The 24,152-nt window shown below is 38.1% G+C and overlaps 2 protein-coding genes across 3 annotated transcripts in view; one reads left to right on the forward strand and one right to left on the reverse strand.

Moving 5' to 3' along the window:
• PREPL (prolyl endopeptidase like) overlaps window positions 1-21,816 on the forward strand; it is a 60,536-nt gene extending 38,720 nt beyond the window's left edge. For both annotated transcript variants that reach the window (XM_039232408.1, XM_039232409.1), the window contains 8 exons: window positions 208-393; window positions 9,192-9,389; window positions 12,380-12,555; window positions 13,991-14,207; window positions 17,254-17,403; window positions 17,798-17,921; window positions 18,738-18,811; window positions 19,171-21,816. In XM_039232408.1, the coding sequence (XP_039088339.1) occupies window positions 208-393; window positions 9,192-9,389; window positions 12,380-12,555; window positions 13,991-14,207; window positions 17,254-17,403; window positions 17,798-17,921; window positions 18,738-18,811; window positions 19,171-19,260 (1,215 nt within the window). In that variant the 3' untranslated portion in view covers window positions 19,261-21,816. The remainder of the gene's footprint in view (window positions 1-207; window positions 394-9,191; window positions 9,390-12,379; window positions 12,556-13,990; window positions 14,208-17,253; window positions 17,404-17,797; window positions 17,922-18,737; window positions 18,812-19,170) is intronic.
• The window catches only part of SLC3A1 (solute carrier family 3 member 1), a 37,420-nt gene continuing 33,211 nt past the window's right edge, over window positions 19,944-24,152 (reverse strand). Inside the window, exon 10 of the mRNA XM_039232410.1 lies at window positions 19,944-20,384. Coding sequence (XP_039088341.1) covers window positions 19,944-20,384 — 441 coding nt within the window. The remainder of the gene's footprint in view (window positions 20,385-24,152) is intronic.

Consider the following 24,152-nt stretch of genomic DNA (forward strand, 5'->3'; position numbering starts at 1 on the left):
TGCTGGTCCCAGCGGGCTCCTTAATGCTGGCTGCCAAATGCCTTCACTCAGCCAGCCACTGGTTTGCTGTGAGGTAAGCACTGGGCCATGCTGTCTCACCGAACAGCAGGCTAGCCTGGCCTCATTCACTTGGTGACGGTCACACTGCAGCCCTGGTGCTTTCTCTGGCTCTCTTACCCGGATCTCTTCTGACTTTGTTCCACACAGCTCATGAGAACAGCAGCTGATAGCCCTGCTATTATGAATTGGGATTTATTTTTCACAATGAAGAGAAATACCAAAGTTATAGACTTGGACATGTTTAAGGACCACTGCGTTCTATTCCTGAAGCACAGCAATCTACTTTACGTTAATGTGATTGGTCTGGCTGATGACTCGGTTCGGTCTCTGAAGGTATGTTTATTTCTCCAAAAACAGTACAGTCAATCAAAATACACCCAGTTCAGTGTCACAGGACATCACATTTTGAGTAATAGCAAGGTACTATCTCTTGAATTTAATTTCAGTGAAACTTGGTATACTGGGTCTTCTCATGTTTAGGAGATTTTTTTTTTAATATATTTTATTTATTTCTAGGAGAGAGAGAGATAGCGTGAGCAGGGGAGGGTCAGAGAGAGAGGGAGACACAGACTCTGAAATAGGCTGCAGGCTCTGAGCTGGCAGTCAGCACAGAGCCTGACTCGGGGCTCGAACCCACAAACCGCGAGATCATGACCTAAGCGAAAGTCAGACGCTTAACCGACTAAGCCACCCAGGCGCCCCTAGGAGATTTATTTTAAACTTATTTAGAGGACCTTGCTTTCTAATAAACTGTTAAAATACTGTCTTACAGCATGAACTTGGAAAGTAGAGTCCAGTGTCATATCCTCTTTCCACATATCCCTATATGCCCTACATCTCTACATCTTTAGGTGTACTATTCACTCAGGCCAGCTTGCTGGCTAGTGCCTACTCCGCTGCTGCTGCCCCTCCTGTCCCAGACCCCCTCTGGGGATAAGTAGGCATGCCCACCATATTTCTGCCTTGGAAGAAACACCATCTTCTTTTTGTTAGTTTTCTTACCTGTGGCAGGTGGGAGGGGAGGGGGGCGCAGTGGCCAAGAAACCTTTGGTCTCTTTCAGTACGGGGTGGCAGTGGTCTCCTCTGCAGCACTGCTGGGATGGTGGCATATTTGCCTGGCAGGCTGACTTGCTGAGATTGCCAGGAACGATAATCTGCCTCCACAAGTGAACTTGTTAAAATTGGTGAATGCCAGCCTTACAGCCCAGTTTTAAAGCAGCATTAACATGTAGTTTAGATAACAGGTGCTAAAGGGAGGGGAAAGGCCTCCATTTTACTTGATATTGGAAAGAGTCGTTAAACCAGTTTACCACTTATACCTAGCTTGGGAGCCTAGCCCAAGTGGAGAGAGAAATGCCATTTGAGCATCTTGTTTGGTTAGATTTTTATCCCAAATAATTGAAATCATTACTTTTTTTTTTTTTACACTTACTTATTTTGAGAGTGAGTGAGAGAGTACGAGCAAGGGGAGGGACAGAGAGAGAGAATCCCAAGCAGGCTCCTTGCTCAGCGCAGAGTCTGTCACTGGGGCCAATCTGACAACTGCAAGATCTGAGCCAGAATCAAGAGTTGAACACTTCACTGGCTGAGCCACCCCAGCTCCCCAAGTTCTATATATACTCTAGATACTGTCCCTTTATCAGCTATATCATTTTAACCCTTTGTCAGATACATAATTTGCAAATAGCTTCTCCCATTCTGTAGGTTGCCTTTTAGTTTTGCTGTTTCCTTTGGTTTATTTTCGCTTTTTATTTCCCTTCCCTCGTCTAGAAAAAAGTTGCTCTGGCCAGTGTCAGAAAACTTGACCTCCTGTGCTCTCTTCTAGAATATCTATGGTTTCAGGTCTCACATCTAGGTCTTAAATCGATTTTGAATTTGTTTTTGTGTATGGTGTAAAAAGGTGGTCCACTTTCATTATTTTGCATGCTGTGTACAGTTTTCCCAACACCATTTGTTGAAAAGACTGTCTTTTTCCCATTGGATATCATTTCCTGCTTTGTCAAACATTAATTTATCGTATAGTTGTGGGTTTGTTTCTGGTTTTATTTTCTGTTCTGTTGATCTATATGTCTATTTTTGTGCCATTATCTACTGTTTAGATCACTGAAGCTTTGTGATATAACTTGAAATCCAGATTTGTGATGCCTTCAGCTTTGCTTTTCTTTTTCAAGATTGTGTTGGCTATTTGAAGCTATTTATGGTTCCATACAAATTTGAGGATTGTTTTTTCTAGTTCGGTGAAAAGTGCTGTTAGTATTTTGATAGAGATTGCATTAAATGTATAGATTGCTTTGGATAGTATAGACATTTCAACAATATTTTTTTCCAGTCCATGAGCATGAAATATCTTTCCATTTGTGTCATCTCTAATTTCTTTCATCAGTGTTATAGTTTAGAGAGTCTAGACACTTCACCTCTTTAGGTTTATTCCTAGGTATCTTACTATTTTTGGTGTAGTTGTAAATTGGATTATTTTCTTGATTTTCTGCTGCTTCATTATTGGTGTATAGAAATGCAACACGTTTCTGTAGATTGATTTTGTATCCTGCAACTTTCCTGAACTCATTTCTCAGTTCCAGCAGCCTTTTGGTGGAGTCTTTCAAGTTTTCTATTTCTAGTATCATGTCATCTCCAAATTGTGAAAATTTTACTTTTTCCTTACCGATTTGGATGCCTTTTATTTCTTTTTGTTATCTGAGTGCTGTGGCTAGGACTTCCAGAACTCTGTTGAATAAAAGTGGTGAGAGTGGACATCCTGATTTGTTCCTGACCGTAAGGAAAGGCTCTAGGTTTTTCCCCAGTTAGGATGATGTTACTTGTGGAATTTTAATAAAGGGACTTTTTTATGTTGAGCCATGTTTCTTCTAAACCTACTTTGTTGAGGGGTTCTTTTTTTTTTTTTTTATCATGAATAGATGTTATACTTTGTCAAACGTTTTTTTCTGCATCTACTGAAATGATCATGTGATTCTTATCCTTTCTTCTACTGATGTGGTTTGTTACACTGATTGATTTGCGAATATTGAACCATTCTTGCAACCCAAGAATAAATCCCACTTGGTCATGGTGAATGATGTTTTTAATGTACTGTTGGATTCAGTTTGCTAGTATTTTGTTGAGGATTTTTACATCTGTGTTCATCAGGGATATTGGTCTGTGTAGGTCCTTTTTTTGTGGTGTCTTTGTGTGGTTTTGGTATCTGAATAATGCTGGCTTCATAGACTGAATTTGGAGGTTTTCTGTTTGTTTGTTTGAATTTTTTTTAATGTTTTTTATTTATTTCTAGGAGAGAGAGAGAGAGACAGCGTGAGCAGGGGAGGGTCAGAGAGAGAGGGAGTCACAGATTGAAACAGGCTCCAGGCTCTGAGCTGGCAGTCAGCACAGAGCCTGACGCGGGGCTCGAACCCACGAACCGCGAGGCATTGACCCAAGCGAAAGTGGGACGCTTAACCGACTAAGCCACCCAGGCACCCCTGTTTGTTTGTTTTTTTAATAGTTTGAGAAGACTAGGTATTAACTGTTCTTCATTTGTGTGGTAGAATTCATCTGTGAGGCTATCTGGTTCTGGACTTTGTTTATTACTGATTCAATTTCATTGCTGGTTATTGGTCTGTTCAAATTTTTTATTTCTTTCTGTTGCAGTTTTCATAGATTGTATGTTTCTAGGAATTTTTCCATTTCTTCTGGGTTGTCCAATTTTTCGGCCTAGTTTTTCATAATATTCATTTATAATTGCATTTCTGTGGTGGTGGTTATTTCTCCTCATTTGTAATTGTATTTCTTTAGTCCTTTCTATTTTTTTCTTGAGAAGTCTGGCTAGAGGTTTATCAACTTTATTTACTTTTTTTTTTTTTCAAAGAAACAGCTCCTCATTTCATTGATCTGTTCTATTATAGTCGTTTTGTTTTTAGTTTCTATATCACTTATTTCTGCTCTAATCTTTATTACTTCCTTCCTTCTGCTGGTTTTAGTTTTTTGTTGTTGTTCTTTTTCTAGCTCCTTTAGGTGTGAGATGAGATTATTGAGATATTTCTTGCTTCTTACTATAGGTCTATCTTGCTATAAATTTCCCTCTTAGAACCACTTTTGCTGCATCCCAAAGGTTTTGAACCATTGTGTGTTCATTTTCATTTGTTGCCATGTACTTTTTTATTTCTTTTATTTCCTGGTTGACTCATTCATTGTTTAGGAGCATGTTATTTAACCTCCATGCATTTGTGGTCTTTCCAGATTTTTTTCTTATAGATTTTTTTCTTCTAGTTTCATAGTGCTGTAGTCAGAAAAGATGCATGGTATAACTGATCTTTTTAAATTTGTTGAGGATTGTTTTGTGGCCTAATAAGAGATGAATGTTCCAGGTGCACTTGAAAAAAAAAAAAATGTGTATTCTGCTGTTTTAGGATGGAATAGTCTGAATATATCTGTTAAATCCATTTGATCCAGTGCATCATTCAAAGCCATTGTTTCCTTGTTGATTTTCTGTTTAGTTCATCTGTTGATGTTAAGTGAGATGTGAAAGTCCCTACTGTTGTTGTATTATTACCAATTAGTTCCTTTATGTTTCTTATTAACTGTTTTATGTATTTGGGTCCTTTTGTGTTGGGTGCATATATTTTATAATTATTATATCTTCCTTTGTTGTCCCCTTTGTGATTATATAGTGGCCTTCTTTGTCTCTTATTACAGTCTTTGTTTTAAAATCGATTTTGTCTGATATCAGTACTTCCTACACAAGCTTTTCTTTGACATCCATTTGCATGATCAATGTTTCTCCATTCTCTCACTTTCAATCTACATGTGTTTTGAGATCGAAAATGAGTTTGCTGTAGGTAGCATCTGATGGGTCTTGTTCTTTATTCATTCTGTCACCCTGTGTCTTTTGATTAGAGCATTTAGTTCATTTATATTTAAAGTAATCATTGATAGATATGTATTTTTTGCCATTTTATTACTTATTTTATAGTGGTTTCTGAAGTTTTTCTCTGATCCTTTCTCCTCTTTCTTTCAGGGTTTGCTGGTTTTCTTTAGTGATATATTTGGATTTCCTTCTCTTTATTCTTTGCATACTTATTAATAGTTTTTGATTTGTGATTACCATTAGGTTTTTATATAGCCTTTTCTGCATATAGCAGAAGTCTATATTAAGTTGATTGTGGCTTAAGTTTGAACCCATTCTTTACTCCTCCCCCACCCAAGTTTTAGATATATGGTGTCATATTTTACATCATTTTATTTTGTGAGTTCCTTAAATGATTTTTTATAGAAATATTCATTTTTAGTAGTTTTGTGTTTCCTACCTTTATACTATCATTTTTGGTCTTTCCACTCAGAGAATCCCATTTAATATTTCTTGCAGGGCTGGTTTTATGGTCATGAACTCCTTTAGTTTTTGTTTGGGAAACTCTTTTATTTCCTTCTATTCCGAGTCATAGCCTTCCTGGATATAGTTTTCTTGGCTGCAAGTTTTTCCTATTCAGCATTTTTTCTATGTCATGCCACTCTTTTCTAGCTTGGAAAGTTTCTCTTGAAAAGCCCACTGATAGCCTTATGGGTTTCCTTTATATATAACTGTCTTTTGTCCTGCTTTTTTTTTATAAAATTTTTTTTAAGGTTTATTTATTTTTGAGAGAGAGAGAGTGTGCAAGGGGGGAAGGGGTAGAGAGAAAGAGAGGGAGACACAGTATCCAAAGCAGGCTTCAGGCCCTGAGCTGTCAGCACAGAATCTGATGTCGGGTTTGAACCAATGAACCCATGAACCATGAGATCATGACGTAAGCTAAAGTCTGACACTTAACCTACTGAGCCACCCAGGTGCCCCTTGTCATGCTACTTTTTTTCTTTAATATTTTTTATCAGTATATTTTGCATTTTAATTACAATGTGTCTTGGTATGGGTCTGCTTTTGATTTTTATTCAGGGGAAGGGGGGTGGTTCTCTGTGCATCCTGGATCTGGAGATCTCTTTCCATCTCCAGATTAGAGAAGACTTCTTCAAATAAATTCTCTGTCCCCTTTTCTCTCTCTTCTTCTTATGGGACTCCTAGAATACAACTGTTGTTATGTTTGATGGAGTCACTGAGTTCTCTTAAGTCTGTTCTTATTTTTCATAATTCTTTTTTCTCTCTTTTGTTCAGCTTGATTACTTTCCATTACTCTGTCTTCTAGGTGATTAATTTATTCCTCTGCTTCTTCCCGCCTGCTATTCATTGTATCGGGCATATTTCTCATTTGTTTATTGAACCCTTTATCTCTGCTATGTTATTCTTTATCTGTGCTAATAGTTTCACTGATACCCACAATTCTTTTCTCAAGTCCAGTGAGTATCCTTATGATCATTGCTTGAAATTCTCCATCAGGCACAGAGATTTTAGGATAGTTTAGCTTTGAGAAGAATGCTGGTGCAATTTTGATTGGGCTTGCAATGAATGTGTAGATTGCTTTGGGTAGTATTGACATTTTAACAATATTTATTCTTCCAATCCATGAGCATGGAATGTTTTTCTATTTCTTCAATTGTGTCTTCTTCAATTTCCTTCATAAGTTTTCTATAGTTTCAGTATACAGATTGTCTATATCCTTGGTTAGGTTTATTCCTCTGTATATTATGGTGCTTGGTGCACTTGTGAATGGGATCAGTTTCTTTATTTCTCTTTCTGTTGTTTCATTATTAGTGTATAAAAATGCACCCAATTTCTGTACATTGATTTTTGTACCCTGCAACTTTGCTGAATTCATGGATCAGTTCTAGAAGCAGACTTTTGGTGGAGTCTGTCAGGTTTTCCATGTAGAGTATGATGTCATCTGTGAAAAGTGAAAGCCTGACTTCATCTTTGCCAATTCTGATGCTTTTTATTTCATTTTGTTGTCTGATTGCTGATGCTAGGACCTCCAACACCATGTTAAACAACAGTGATGAGTGTGGACATCCCTGTTGTGTTCCTGATCTCAAGGAGAAAGCTCTCAGTTCTTCCCTATTGAGGATGATATGAGCTGTGGGCTTTTATAATGTTTCAGTAGGTTCCTCCCATCCCAACTTTCTCCAGGGTTTTATATTAAGAAAGGATGCTGTATTTTCCAAATGCTTTTTCTGCATCTATTGACAGGATTGTATGGTTCTTTTCTTTTGTTAATGTGATGTATCACATTGATTGATTTGCGAATGTTGAACCAGCTCTGCAACCCTGGAATGAATCCCACTTGATCATGGTGAATAATTATTTTTATATGCTGTTGAGTTCGATTTGCTGGTATCTTGTTGAGAAATTTCGTGTCCATATTCATCAGGGATCCTGGCCTGTGGTTCTCTTTTTTTTTTTGCTGGGTTTCTGCCTGGTTTGGGAATCAAAGTGATGCTGGCTTCGTAGAATGAGTCTGGAAGTTTCCCTTCCATTTCAGTTTTTTGAAACAGCTTGAGAAAGATAGGTATTAACTCTGTTCTAAATGTCTGGTAGAATTCCCCACGGAAGCCATCTGGTCCAGGACTTGTATTTGTTGGGAGATTTTTGATAACTGATTCAATTTCTTCACTAGTTATGGGTCTGTTCAAATTTTCTATTTCTTCTTGTTTGAGTTTTGGTAGTGTGTGGGTGTTTAGGAATTTGTCCATTTCTTCCATGTTGTCCAGTTTGTTGGCATATAATTTTTCATAGTATTGCCTGATAATTGCTTGTAATCCTGAGGGATTGGCTGTAATAAATACATTTTCGTTCATGATTTTATCTATTTGGTCCTCTCTCTTTGAGAAGCCTCGCTAGAGGCTTATCAATTTTGTTTATTTTCTCAAAAAAACCAACTCTTGATTTCATTGATCTATTCTACTGTTTTTTTAGATTCTGTATTCTTTATTTCATGGAAACTAAAGGACAGAAAAACTTGTGCCTCTGTGGACTTAGACACCCTGTACCGTCTTTCTGAGACCTGTTTGCACCACCAGTAGTGAGTAGCACTGGTGCTTTTTCCCCAATAAGGTCTCCATTTGCTCACTCCCATTTATGCTTCCAGACTTCACAACTTTGACATGTCACATGCTTCTTTCTGGTTTTATGGCTTTCACTTAAGTAGACAGATTATCCATGAACATAATCCTCAATCTGAGGACAGTAAATTAGGAACTCTGTTTGAGAGATATTTTGAATATATATCCTTAGAGTGTTTCAGAAAGATAGAGTCTTTGGACTAATTGTAAGACATATGCTCTGTGAACATAAATTCTTTGGCTATAGTTTCTACAGGTTAGATGGTGTACTCTTTATGCACATAGCCCCCCACCTACCCTTTTTGAATAATGCCAGCCAGTGACATTGCTGTGCCAGGACCTCTCATATTCTTTCTACAGTTACTCAGGAAAGGAAAGGCAATTTTCTTTTCATGTTCAGTACCATTTCTTACATTCTGCCAGCCTGCTTACCAGAGTTCTTTGAAAAGTGTAAGAGGGATGTCAGTGGCTGGCTTGAAACTGGACCCTGCTGCTCTGAGAGAATAAATTTTGATTCCTTTTTTCTTAAAGTTAAGAATCCTAATCATTGTAGCTGTGAGGTTCTCAGAGTGGATGTGCCAGGAAAGGTTTTGTTCTGCACAACAGTTAGCCTGGGAGCTAAAGTTAGAAACAGATTATAAATGCTTTAGTGCTGCTGAGCCAGTTTGTAGCCCTGGAATGACGACTGTCGTCACTGCAGCTGTCCAGGCAGCAGGGGAAGGGCTGGTGGGTAAATCATTAAAAAAAACACCAGAGCGAGATTTCATGTTCTAGGAGAGTGGAGATCTGGAGATGTTGCTGGGTTCTGGAATTATTACTTGATTTGCTCTTATTCTTAACCATTTTACTACTCACCACCCAAGTCTATACCCAAAATAAATGTCTTTATTAAAGGAGATTTCATATAAATCCAGAGTCCTGATAAACCATTTTCCTATAATTTTTCCTTATTTTATTGGTCATTCATGTGAAGTCCTGTTCATCTGTTACTTGAAATATATGCTGTTGTGCTGAAATAATACTTAAATGAGGAATTATGTATAATGGATAGAAGTAAACTTGATGTCCACATCATCTTGTTTGCAACTGACTCAGAAATTTAATTAACAGTACTTAGTGTGTAGGTAAAAGAGTAAAAATAACTTTTATTTCTTTAGCTCCCTCCTTGGGCCTGTGGATTCATAATGGATACAAATTCAGACCCGAAGAACTGCCCCTTTCAGCTTTGCTCTCCGATACGTCCCCCAAAATACTACACATACAAGTTTGCAGAAGGCAAACTATTTGAGGAAACTGGGCACGAGGACCCAATCACAAAGACTAGTCGTGTTTTACGTCTAGAAGCCAAAAGCAAGGTCAGTCTTTGTAATCCCCACTGTGAGTCCCCGTCTACTGCACGCGTACTACTGTCAAGAATTGTGGAGTTGCTGCTGGACGTTAGCATGGTTTTGTAAAGTGGATCTCACATACCACAGTAAGACACAAATGATTTTTAGGGGATTTTTTTTAATACGTATTTATTTTAACATGGCTTAGAAGATTTATCTAGCACATCAAGCCCTTGATTTCGTTAAGGCTTGTTCATCTTTGAGTTTTGAAAGTTGACTTAAAGAAATAGTCAAAGTTGATTTCTGGTTATGGCAAAAAATTGTGAAGGTGGAAAGCAGTTGACTAGAGTGCTTAAACCTAGTAGGGAAGATGATCGATGTTGAAGGATAAGTGCTGATGTGCTGACTGCTTCAAAGGAAGCCATGTTGAGTACAGTGGAAACCTGGCCAGGGACCTTACCTGGGCTGGAGGAATCACAGAAGGCTTCTGAGGAAGTGAGGTCCCAGGTAAGACCTCAAGGATGATTAAGAATTAAACTAAAACAGGTGCAGGAGGAATACATTTGTGTAGAGGTTCTAAATTGAGGGAAAAATAGTGCATTCAACAAGTATAAAGGAGGGGATGCCTGGTTCACTCAGTCTGAAAAGCATGCGGCTTTTGATCGCAGGGTCATGAGCTCAAGCCACATGTTGGGTGTAGAGATTACTTAAATAAATCTTCTTTAAGTATAAAGGAGGACAATATGGCCAAAGTGTATAGTAAAAGAGGTAAGACTAAGAGCAGAGTGAAAAGTAGAAAAGAAAATTTGTGCAAATGAGGAACAAATTAATAAACTGTGACCTTGGATTTAAGGAATTTTCAGGCCTTAGCATATCAAACATCAGATAATCTGACATGTGCTGGCAATGAATTGTGGCACAGCATTTGTCTTCATGAATTTTTTTTCTTCATTGATTTTCGTTTAATATCTTTAGTTAAGTATATATATTTTTTAATAATATAAGAGTAATACACATTTCTTAGAATAAATTTGTTTATGTTTTTTATTTATTCCTGAGAGAGAGAGACCGCATGAGCAGGGCAGGGGCAGAGAGAGAAGGAGACACAGAATGTGAAGCAGGCTCCAGGCTCTGAGCTGTCAGGCACAGAGCCCGACGCGGGGCTTGAACCCACGAACTGTGAGATCATGACCTGAGCCGAAGTCGAATGCTTAACCGACCGAGCCACTCATGTGCCCCGTATTTTAAAAAATGTTGTTAATGGTTTTCACATTTCTTAGAATATAGACAAAAATGCAGAATATACAATGTTTAGGTGATTACTTTTTGATCTTATTTGCTGTACCTCTTAGATATAACTATTGTTTACCATTTATTTTATCACTTTCCAGATTTAGGTGTTTGGTTTTTTGTCAACAAAATATATGTTTACAGGGGTGCAGTCAGTTGAGCATTAGACTTCAGGTTAGGTAATGATCTCACAGTTCTTTAGTTCAAGCACCATATGGGGTCCTCCATTCTCAGCACACAGCAGGCTTCAGATCCTCTGTTCCTCTCTCTCTGCCCCTCCCCTTCTTACACTCAAAAAAAAAGAGCGAGAGAGAGAGAAAATATATTTTTAGGCTTTGTTTTGCTTTAGAAATGTGGGACTATACCAGCCCATCAAAATGTTGTAGTTATCATACCCTAAGTGGAAAGAACAGTGAAGCTAAGTTCTTGGGGCACTCAGGGATGCTTCATGAATTAGGGAAGAAAGGAGACAGCTGCTAAATAGAAGCTGCTGTAGCTTCCCACAGGCATTTTTGTACTGCTGATGAACTCAGATCCAGCCCATCACAGGATTTGGTACCCTCCTTAATCTCTCCCTTTTCATAAGTTCTCACCAGCAGGTTTTTCTCTGATTGTTGATTGAGGTTGGGGAAGAGGCAAGGAGATGAAAAGACAAAGATAATGTTATAGAGATTATGTCTTTTTTTTTTTAACATTTATTTTTGAGAGAGAGACAAAGCATGAGCGGGGGAGGGGCAGAGAGAGAGGGAGACACAGAATCCGAAGCAGGCTCCAGGCTCTGAGCTGTCAGCACAGAGCCCAGTGTGGGGCTCAAACACGTGAACCATGAGATCATGACCTGAGCTGAAGTCGGATGCTTAACCGACTGAGCCACCCAGGCACCACTTAATGGAAGTCACTACCAAAAACTTAATTTTTTCCAATTAGCAAAGTTTTTTTTTTTTTAAAGAACATTCTAAGATTTTTTTTCCCTTCAAGTCTTTGTGAATGCTGTGTGTGTGTGCGTGCGCATTTTATTAACTTGCTTCATCTATTACGGTTTAAGGAGTTCCATGAATAGGTAAATATTTAACCTTTGAAGAAGATGAGGATGGATCTCAGTAGAGTTCAGTAAGAAATTCTGGTGCTGATGGTTGAGGATTCTGCCTACAGAGGACAGAAAATTGAGCGGTTAAAACTTCTTTAGTCGGCATATTTGTAAATATGCAAAGATGTGAAATGTCAGTATCTGGCCACAGGAGTGAGGAAATTACTATGCTAGTATGTCTTATCTTGATAGGTATATTTTGACTTATCATGAAAGAAAAAAATTACAGTAATAGTAGGTAGTAAAGAACTCTTTTAAATCACTTTACCTGTCACAGAAAGCTGCATTTCATAAACTGTTTCCAGCTTGAGTTGCTGCTCTTCTCTAGTTATTATTGTGGTTCAGCAGAATAGCTGAAAATGGGAATGAACCATGACATATTTTAAAAGACCATACCTGTTGTCCTTTTTTTTTTAAAGTAATTTCTATACCCAGCGTGAGGCTTGAACTCATATCTACCAAGTATTACATGCTCCACCAACTGAACTCATATCTACCTAGTATTACATACTCCAACAACCCTCTGTTGTCTTCATTAAATGAAGTTTGTACTCAGCATCAGTAAGCAATGCATAAAATTAGGGATAAACTGTTTTTAAAAGGCTTTTATTTACATTGCATAGTGACTCTTCATTTCCAGGATGGAAAATCCGTGCCAATGACCATTTTCCACAAAACGGACTCTGAGGACTTGCAGAAGAAACCTCTCCTGGTGCATGTATATGGAGCTTATGGAATGGACTTAAAAATGAATTTCAGACCTGAAAGACGGGTGTTGGTGGACGATGGATGGATATTAGCATATTGCCACGTTCGGTGAGTCAGTACATTTCACCGGCCATGTGAGAGTTGTTACAGATGTCCAGAACAATGCTGTATCACAGAGCAGAGCTTATTTTCTCATTGGTGGTCATTGAATTTATGTATTGCTGAACATGTGCTGAAAAAGTTGATTGAAGAGACTAGTTGATCCAAAAAGCAAAAGGGTAGATCTTAGGATCTTGTACCAGATTTCTAGAATTGATGTACCAGTCTGTGTACTCTAACTTCCATTTTATTTTAGCTGTTTTCAAGACACAAATAGTATTTTATGTTTCTGCTTAAAGTCTTTCTCCACCTCCCTATCTCCAAACTAAAATCCAAATTCCTTAGTATAGTTTTTAACATCCTAATGATCTGGCTGATCTCTGTAGTGAGATCCTTCATTACTGCCCATACACGCCCTGCGCTCCAGCCCTGTTACATCCTTTCACATGACAAACTCTCTGTGCCTTTGTACATGCTGTGTCTTGATGTTTTCCCTTTCTTTGTGCTTCTGGGAATGCATATTCTTCTTCCAAGACTCGGATTAGGTATCATCTCCTTTTTAAGCATTTGTTTTAAGAAGTATGTACCCCTAACCTAACAAGTGGATATTCTTTCTACTGTTTCTATGGTAACCTGCAGTATACTTGTGTGATGAAAGCAGCGACCATATTGCTTGGCGTCTGTTTTCTCCCCCCCCCCCCAAATTATGATCTTCAGGGCAGATTTTTGCTTGTGTATGTGTACACTTTTTTTTTTAGAAAGTTTATTTGTACTCTTGTATCATTTAACCTAAAGGTTCTCAACTCTGGGTATATAGTCGTCTGAGGAACTTTTGCTTTTTTAGATTTCTAAGGCCAGCATTTAGCACAATGCCTGGGAAGCAGTAGCGGGCACTCAAAACATATTTGAGGGGGACCTGACTGGCTCAGAGCAGGCAATTCTTGATCCTTGGGTCATGAGTTTAAGCCTGATGTTCGGCATAGAGCTTACTTTGAATGAATGAAGGAATGAAGGAATGAAGGAATGAATGAATAGAAAAGAGAAAATGACAAATGACTCTTGTTTTTTTAGAAAAACATATTTGTTGAATCCATTTTTGTCTGTCTCTATCAGGGATTGGCAAACCTTTTCTCTGAAAAACTAAATCGTATGACCATAAACTATTTGTAAAAAAAAGAAAAGAAAAGAAAAGAAAAACTAAATTGTAAACATTTCAGGCTTTATAGGCCACATATGGTCTCTGTTGTATATTCCTGATTGTTTTGTTTTGTTTTCACCCAACCTTTAAAAATATAGAAATCATTCTTAGCTCTAAGGCCGTTTAAAAAAAAACAAAAAACAGGCCTCCAGGTAGATATTGCCCACTGGCTATTGTTTGCTGACCCTGAACTATATCATTAATATTTTTCCCCCACTAAAAACTGTTTTTGCCCTTTAATTTCAGGGGTGGTGGTGAGTTAGGCCTCCAGTGGCACGCTGATGGCCGTCTAACTAAAAAACTCAATGGCCTTGCTGACTTAGAGGCTTGCATTAAGACGCTTCATGGCCAAGGCTTTTCTCAGCCAAGTCTAACAGCCTTGACTGCTTTCAGTGCTGGAGGGGTGCTTGTGGGAGCATTGTGTAATTCTAATCCAGAGCTCCTGAGAGCTGTGACTTTGGAGGTGAGTATACCATCTCTTCTATTTACAAAGTGGGGAAGCGTGAAAGCCCTAAAATGCTCTATAAAAAATATTTGCTACATTTTTCCCATTTGTCTCTCTCTCTCAAAAATAGTTTTTTAAAAATTTGTTACATTTTTGCCATAGCATAGGGAGTAGAACAAAGCTTTTAAATTTTAAACACAGAATTGTAGCTCCAGGAGAACTTCTAAGCTTAATCTAACTGCTTGTCCTTTATTTATCCCTTTTCCTTCCCTAACAGTGTTATTAATTAGTGAGAATTTCCACTGAAGGATATTAATGGCTCTTCTCATTGACATTTCTTATTTTTAAGAACATGTAGAGTTGGTACAAAGGAGATAAAGGATATATGACTCACCAGTTCCAGGGGGTCCAGCAGAGCACACAGTGACTCGAATCCAAGAAGCCCTTTGTACTGCCCATCAACATGTTAGTCCCGGATGTAGGGGCTCTCTGTTTTTTAGAGACTCCACTCTTAAAGGTCTTTAAGGGGGAGTTTTTCTGTATTTTAGTTGAAATATCTTGCTTTATCCTTAAGAGTCTCTACAATTGATCCTTGAACAACATAGGGGCTAGCGGCACAGACCCCTCACCACGCAGTCAAAAATCCATGATAAACTTTGGACTTCCTAAAAACTTAATTACAAATAGCCTCCTGTTGAGCAGAAACTGTACCAATAACATAAGCAGTCAATTAACATGTTTTATATATTCTATATATCACATACCATGTTTTTACAGTGTTAGAGATAAAAAAATGATAGTAAGAAGATCATAAGGAAGAGAAAATATGTTTGTTTATACAGTGTACTGTATGTATATCTATTGAAAAAATCCAGGTGGAAGTGGACTTGCATAGTTCAAACCTGTGTCACTCAAGGGTCAGCTGTATAGCCTTCCTGATGTCCAAAATTATGAAGTTCTATTATAGCAGCTCATTTCACCTTCAGCTTTGTGCTCCTGGTTAGATGCTCTAGAAAATGATGACTGGGATGGAGAGAGTAAATTATTTTCAGGTTTTTTTTATTTTGAGGATGTGGGGTATCCACTGTGGACTTGTAAGTAAATGTTAAATAATCCTCATCTGTAAATCTACTTTTTTTAGTAGAGATGCTAAGTATAGAGGCGGTGGAGGGGCAATCTATATGCAAAGAAAATCTATGGCAAAGCTATTTACAATGTAAAGAAAATACAACTAGTCTGTGACATTTAGAAATGAGAAAGGAAATAATCAAAAATGTATGTATATGAATATTCATCCCACATTGCTTATTATAGCAAAGAATTAGAGTCAACCTCTAAATATCCAACAATAGAGGATTCATAGTCTTATTAATTAGAAGTACCAAGTACCAGCTCTAATTTAAGCAGAAAAGAGATAAGAGGTACTGGGGAGGAGCGGGTATATACCAGTCTTAGAGGCTGCACAGCCAGAAATGTGCCCAAAATGTACTGTAAAACTGCCCCAAAGAAGCCATCACTGCCACCACTGCTGGGTACAAGTCACCTCATACCACCAGTGCTACTTCTAAAAACCCAATATAAATGTGGCACGTCTGCCAGAAGAAATTCTCCATTGTCCCTACATCTTTGAGTCACCAACTTCCCATTCAAAGTTCGGAGCACATTATGTCTGCCTTCTTAGACTCAGGGACCCCACAACTACCAGGCATTTAGCACCTCCATAGTGAGAGGCAGGCTCTGCCTCATAAAGTTAGGGATAGTCTAAATGCAAAAAAGGAGTTCCAATTTGAGGCAGCCAGAAGGAATTGCATTTGCCTTCTAAGTTAATGTTAGTATAAGAAGAGAAATCTGAAAAGCGTGTTAACAGAAGACTATAAGCTAAGTGAAAAAAGCAGCTCCCATTTTCCTAAATGTTTTAAGACTGGTTGTAAGCCAGTGAGTGATTTTTTTTCTTCTTTCAATTTGAATATTATCTAGATTTCTTCAATTAACATTTATTACTCTTATTTTAATGTGAAGTATCTGACTGATAAAGAAGGGTATACTCGTGTGATAGGGGTTTTTTATTTTTAGTGGTGATAAAATAACAAAATTTATCATCTTAACTATTTTTAAGTGTATATAGTTCAGGTGTTCAGTATGTTCACATTGCTGTGGAACCAGTCTCCAGAACTCCTCATCTGCAAAACCGAAACTCTATACTCATTGAATAGCAGCTCCCCAAGTCCCCCTTCCCCTGCAGCTCAGAGCCACCATTCTCCTTTGTCTATGAATTAGAATTACCTATAATTCCTGTAAATGGAATCATACACGTTTGTCTTTTTGTAACTGATTTGTTTCACTTAGATAATATCCTCAAGGTCCATCCATTATTGTAGCATATGTCAGAATTTCCTTGTTTTATGACTCTGCATAATAATCCTTCTGTCATTGCGTATATTTTGCTTACCCATCCATCCATCATTGGACACTTGGTGCTTCCACCTTCTGGCTGTTGTGCATAATGCTGCTATGACTATGGGTGTACCTTCAAGACTCTCTGATTTTAATTCTTTGGGATATATATCCAGGAATAAAATTGCTAGATCATACGGTAATTCTAAGTTTAACTTCTTGAGAAACTAGCATACCATCCACACCATTTTACCTTCCCACCAGTAGTGCACAAGGGTTACAATTTCTCCACATCCTTGCCTGCACTTGTTATCACTTGTTATTTTTTTTAATAGTACCCATCCTAATGGATGTAAGGTGATAGCATTTATTACTTTTATATAAAGTATATATATGTATACACACACACACATATGCAGGCATCAAACTAAAAAATTGTGAAATTAGAAGATAAACTCTTAAGGTATATAGATACATGTATGTATCACAGGCCCTAGTTAAGAACTGAGTAGGACTGAGTAGTCTGCCTCCTGGGAATCAGCATGGCTTCTTGACCTTTGTTCTCTCTTCAGCATGTATATTCACAAAGTATATTTTTCTGAAACTCATTTCACCAATTTGTTAGTCAGAGTTTAACTTTCTTTGGCTTTGGTTTTGTTTTTTTTTTTAGGCACCTTTCTTGGATGTTCTCAACACCATGATGGACACTACACTTCCTCTGACATTAGAAGAATTGGAAGAATGGGGGAATCCTTCATCTGATGAAAAACACAAGAACTACATAAAACGCTACTGTCCCTATCAAAATATTAAACCACAGGTAGTGAATAACAGTTCTGGTAAACTATCCTAAAATGATAGAAAAGATAATCAAAAGAATTCTTACCCAGGCTGAGGCAGGAATTTTGTAGGGCTTTAGATTGTTTTTGCTTATAATACCCAAACAGTTTTCAGCACCGTCTCTGCTCATACCCCGTGTTTGTTTCAGTGTAATAGTTCAGAATAGGTTAGATGTGGTCATGGTCTCACTAGCCAAGAAAAGGGTATTCCAGGTAGCAAGTGATCTAGTACTGTGGTACTATAGATCTCTCAATATGAAATGAGAAGAGATTATCTAGCACTTAGGTCAAAAAATGGAGTTATTTTTTATAACCCCTAAGGTAGGAAAGGACCATAAGGAATAATGCAAACTTTGTACATCTGTTTTCTTTCAGCTTTATCCTTCCATTCACATCACAGCTTATGAAAATGATGAGCGTGTACCTCTGAAAGGAATTATTAACTATACTGAGAAACTCAAGGAAGCCATTACGGAGCATGCTAAGGATACTGGTGAAGGTAGGAGACAACCAGGAAGCAGGGAACATACTAAATGTTCTGTTACCTTCCACAGACTGCTCAGAGGAGTACATTTCATGCCACAGACCAAATCGTCTGCCCATGATTTTGAACAATTGGTTCTCCAATGTTGACTACCCAGTTGAGAGATACCTAATAACTATACCCGACTTGCCTCTTTTCATAGGACAGTATTAAAATAAGGTAGGCAAGGCATAAAGAAAAATAAATTTAAACATCGAATTATAACTTAGAGCTAGACTGTCATACAACACTCATTCATTTAACAATATTAATTGAGCCATTATTCTTGGAAACTTCTAGAAAAGAGATTCTGACACTTTTGCTCTGGAGCTTCAGTGTCCAAACTAGCTGCTTTACTTTTCTCTAGATCTTTCCACTTCGTTGCACAGGAACTCTTACCTTTTTCTTCCCTATTAGCAAGGCCCTCTGAGCTCAGGGTAGAAGGGACCCACATACAAGTTTCAGTCACCTTGTTTTCACCTCCATGCCTCACACTTACCACTACAAAAGTTTGTGTTTCCCTCTGATTCCACAGGGCCACTGGCTTCCTCTTGCCTCACAGCCTTCTCCATGTGGCCCGACAAGTCTCTTCCATCCAGTGTCCTCTGCTACTCTTCCTCCTCTTACTTTCTCTGTTTCAGAGATTTCTGCTGCTTGCCTCCTCCCATCTCTTTCTTGGGGATAGTTTGTGCCTTTTTTCTTCACTATTATTTTGATAGTGTACTTGGGAGGAAAGGGGAGAAATGAATCTCAAACAAAACTTCTAATTGTTGCATATGTTAACTCTTTCAGGCTACCAGGCCCCCAATGTTGTTTTAGATATTCAGCCTGGGGGCAATCATGTGATTGAGGATTCTCACAAAAAGGTATGTTTTCAAGCCCCTCTCAGTTGACAAATGCCCAAGTAGAGATCTGTCACCGTCAACATTTCATTGGTTGCAGCGAAGTTACGACAGCTGCTTTGTCACTGTCTGGTCTGCGGCTGATGCCCAAGAGGGGAAGGAGAAATGCTGAGTCAAGAGAAAAGGCCCCTCTTACACTTGATAAGTGCACTCTGTTACAGAGTCATGGCAGAAGGCAGACTCTGCCTCTGTCCCCAAATAAAAGTAGACTGGCCATAAACTGCTGACTTCAGGGTTAGGTGAAGATGATAGACAAAGAGATGTAGCCCTCGAGTTTTGCCACAAAGACCTTCTATCTAATTTTTTAAATGCATTTCTTTTAGATTACAGCCCAAATTAAATTCTTGTACGAGGAACTTGGACTTGACAGCACCAGTGTTTTCGAGAATCTTAAGAAATACCTAAAATTCTGAAACGCCGCATTCCATGGGAATTGGAAACACACTGAAATATTTCATTGTCTTATTTCCATTTGGGTAAGCAACAGTGAGATTGTTTTTAAGTTAGTAATTTTTTAAAATTTGCTTCTCCATCCACATTTTGTCTAGTGTACATCTCACTTGCTTCTACTGCTCTGTCCGTTGGCCTACGTGCCCTTTAATCTCGGAAGGTGGTTTTCAAACCGTGCTCCTCAGAAGGACATGGAGGAGGGGGGAAGGACGGCTTGGTGACAGCACGGCTCTCCCAGCAACCCCTGCAGAACAGCTTTGTTTCTGTCTGTTTGAACTAACGTTTCCTGTGAAAAGTTTACAAATCAAGGTCCTGCCCCCTCGCTAGTGAACATTTTTAGACACTTCAGCAGTACGCCCTCCAGTTTCTATGTCTTTTTTAAGAAAAGAGATAACATTCTTCACATTAGAATTCATTAGGTCTCTCTAACAATCCGGAGTCCTAAGGTGTTCTGATCATCTCTTATATTGATGCTGTCTCAATAAAGTTACAAGTTCCCGCAAGCGATAATTTTATTATTTTTAAAAAACATTTGAGAACCTTTTCTAAAGCAGTTACATTCGAGCCGTATTTCCCCAGCAGTATGCAGCGCGTGAAGTTACTGCAAATGCTTAGACTAGAAAAGGGCGCCAGCGTCTTCATGTCTCTAACACAAGCTGTGCAGTATGTGAAACACGCTGGAGTAGCACGCCCGATTAGAAACAAAACACCTGTCCCTGAAGGCTGTTTGGTGATGAAGGAGATTCTTCGTGTTGTATTCAAGGACGAGGCCTTCTCCCTTGTCCAGGAAAATGGCCTGCGTATCAACTTCACTGCCCTTGTCGGCAAAATTGGTACTTAGCCTTATCCTTGCTCTCGTGGGAAGATCGGAAATCATTTCCTTTAGATGTAGCGGTGAGGATTCTCCAAAATTCAGAACCACCAGAAAGACACTGTCGATGCCATCCAGCTCTCTCGTGTACACGACAGAGTGGCTGTTATTGCTCAGATAGCAGAACCAGCCCCTGCTGAGGAGCAGCTCATTGGCATGAAGCAAACTTAATTCTTGATAGAACTTCAGTGCTGATCCAGGCTGAGTCTTTTGGACCTATTTAAAAACAAACAAAACAAAAAAAAAAGATTAACATAAATAATTCAATTCTAAAAGACTTGTTAGGAGTTTTTATTTTTAGTATCAAAGACAGAATTTATTTCCCAAGAAAGTTCGCTTCAGTTTTGCCCATTAAAATGACTACCAAATTGTAAGTATTGATAGGTGGGTTATGATTTAACTACTGAGAGAGTGCAAATGCAGGGAGTCATTGTGTGCACAGTGCTCTGCTAACATTTTGGCCAGACGTGATGAGAGACCAAATTTGACTCCACTTTAGGTATCCCAAAACAATGTCCATGTCTGAGTTAGCTGGTGTTTAACTTGCCTAAATATAGTCCCTTTATGCTAATTGTCACTGGCAGAAAAGCTGCCACTGTGGCCATGACCCAGGAGGGCTACTCTGTTCTCTTGTAAAATAATGTGGAGGTCTCTCTAACTTCAGCAGACGTGTGTTCCTTGCGTAGCCAATGGTGAGCAGAAAGTTGCAAGAAAGGATACAAAGCAAAATGCTGCCTAAAGGGAAAGTTAAAAATTCTACTTCTTTGTGTCTATTAAAGAAGATCGGGGTTTATTTCACAGCTATAGAAAACATAACATAATTAAATGCTATGTTTTCCTTTAACATTTCAAGCATCTATTCCTGCTATTGTGTTAAAATGTCATTTTAATAACAGGATAATGTCCTGTTGAGTGGATATACCACATTTAAAACCATCCCTCTCGTTTCGACATTCAGCTTTCTAATATTTTCTCATATTTTTAGTGCCTCTCCCACATTTGGATTATTTATTTAGAATAGAAAGACAATTACTATGTCAAGAGTATGGATACTTGATACATAATGCCAAATTAGTCTTCATAAGAGCTGTTGCCAAATCAGTGGTAATGTTCATTTCCGTGGACTCTTGCCAGCCACATTGACCGCGGTGGTGGTGGCTGCTATTGCTGTTTTCCTTGTTGTTACTGCGGGGCAGGTGCCTAATGTGTGGTCTTCAGTGAACATCTACTGAATGTTTGAAAAAACGTTTATTCTCTGTTATCAGGTACAAAGGTATTTATGGTACATGTATATGGTATATGTATATGACTTGTCACATTACTAGTATTAACATTTTCTATAGCCTTAGCTGATGCATGGAAAAGCATAGTTCTTCTTCTCACATAAGAAGTGCCCAGTAAGTGTTAACTATTATCCGTGTCTGCCTTCTAGAAGTATGTTGAAGTGTCTCTCTATAATTGTGAATTTGTCAGTTTCTCTTGGCATTTCTCATACAACTTGTTTTATATATTTGGAAGCTATTGTTAGATGCCTAGATCATGACTTGCAGTGGAATGTTCTTTAACGGTTTTTGAAAATTGCACTTGTCTCATAATGCTTTTCATATTGAATTCTATTTTGTCTGCTATTAAATATTTTCACCCCTGCTTTTCGTAACTTTATTTTTTTTAAATAGGAAATGCATGCACCTCGTATAAAATTCATTTGTAAGTGGAGTATGTAAAAGAAGGTTTTTCCTACCACCGTTCCCTAGCTTTTCACTTCCTCTCTCAGAAATAGACACTATTGCTGCTTACGTATGGTACATTTTGTGCCTGCGCAAACAGATGTAGATACACCGTTTCTCTACACAAATGGTGGCATGTGATCATAATGGACTCTGTTTCTTAGTACGTGGTAGAGATGGTCTCATGATGTCAGTGCGTTCTTTTTAAAAACTGCATACTAGTCCATTGTGTAAGTAAGTCAGTAATTGATTCTGTCGGTAAAATATTTAAATCATTTCCAGAGTCTTCTGCTATTAAAAACAATGCTGTAGTAGAGCTCCTTGAATATTTATCATTTTCCACATATGCAAGTATTGTCGGAATGAAATTACTAAGTCAAAGGTTATATATGCATTTTTGTTTGATAGCTATAGCCAAGGGGCTTTATTTTTTAAATTTTTTTGTTGTTTTAGCAATGTCTCATATTGGATTTTGTCTCTTTACCTTAATCTGAGAGTTTTTATCTTCTAATAGATGAATTTAACCCATTTATAGTTATATGATTGCCATATGTAGGGACATAATCCTACAGCCTTAGTTTTTATTTATATTTGTACTATTGTTTTCATCCTTTTTAGCATCCGTTAGTTTGATGTAGTATTTTTCTTCTATTGTTCCTTGAAAATTATACCCTTAAAATTATAATGCCTATTTTAAATTCTCCTTTTCTCAACATTTGGAGAAGTGCTGTCCCGCAGAACTTCCTGCAGTGTGGAAGTGTTCTGAATCTGTGCCGAGGTGGTGGCCCCTAGCTGCTCTGCACCGCCAGCGGTGCCGGTGTGTCCCAGGAAGCGAGTTCTGATTCTACAGTTGAGTTACTCTGTTTCCGTGCCCTGAAAAGAGGGCGTTAGCCTACTGGCTCACACATTCTCTCTCTCCTCTCTCACCTCCCCTGCTGCCACTTCCCATATAGAAATCAGTCACTAAGATTTTTTGTTCCAGAATACCTTATTTACCTTATTTTACATTATGTACCAGAAAATATCCTTAATTTTATTTTCTAACATTTTTTATCTTTAAGTAATCTCTACACCCAACGTGGGGCTTGAACTTAACATCCCCAAGATGAAGAGTCCCATGCTCTACTGACTGAGCCAGCCAGGCGCCCCATGTCATGTCTGTCTTTAAGATTCATTATTTTTTGTTTGTTTGTTTCAGTCCCTGATTATTCTTTCACAAGCTGGCTTTTCATGGAAAAATTAGGGTCCATGCTTTTCCAAGTCTATATTCGTGAATGCTCATTTGAATGGATAAAAGATTGTAGATTTAGAATCAAGTTTCTAATCATAGCTTTAAAGATTAAAGTTCTGATGTGTTCTAGGATTCACTTGAGAAGCCAAACCAGTTCTCAGTCCCTTGCTTGGGCAGTCTGTTTTGGAGTTTGGTTTTGGTTTCCACGTATTTTTAGGTTTTTTCTTTATTCTTGCCATTCTAGAAAAGATAAATATCTGAGTTTTCTGTATTTCTTTGATTATGGGTTTCCCTTTAGTTTCTGTTCTCTTCTAGAATTTTATGTTGGAATTTCTAGACTGACTGTCTACATATCAAAAATGTTCTCTTTATATTATTGCCTTTTTTCAGTGCGTTCTAGGAGAAGCCTCTGGATCAATTTTCCAGCGCCCTAATTAGAATTTCTATTTCAGTCTTTCACAGTGTTTTACATATCTAAGATCTCTAATCACTTTTTTTTTTTTAAGTTTTATTTAAATAACCTGTATACCCCACATGGAGCTTAGACCCAGGACCCCAAGGATCAAGAGACGCCTGCTCTACCGACTGAGCTGGCCACGCCCCCATCTGATTCCTTTTTTAAAAGAATCAAGAGACTTCATAAGACATCTACCAATAATGAAGTCTTCTGTTTGCCGTATTTCCTCTACTTTTCACAGTTTTCTGTTTTTTTAATTTTTCTCAAATGTGTGATTCTGGGTGATCCATTTACTTTTGTGTTTTGATACCCCTTATCTTTGGTTGCCCACCTCTAGTCATTATGAGAAGGTTAATTTTACTTTCTTTTAGAAATTAAATTCTTACCTATCTCTAGGGCTTTTAAGGATGTATTTTATTAAAGAGCTTAGCCTGAGACATTGTGTTAGGATTTAGCATTCCTCCAAGCATTACTCCTGATCATTTGAAAGACTTGGTTACTGTTATAGAAAAAGATGTTTTAATTTGCATTTACCTTTTCCCATCTTTTTGGTATATGTTTTTATGTAG

This window comes from Hyaena hyaena, unplaced genomic scaffold (genome assembly GCF_003009895.1).
Source record: "Hyaena hyaena isolate Hyena2069 unplaced genomic scaffold, ASM300989v1 scaffold_64, whole genome shotgun sequence".
In the NCBI taxonomy this organism is placed as follows: Eukaryota; Metazoa; Chordata; class Mammalia; order Carnivora; family Hyaenidae; genus Hyaena; species Hyaena hyaena.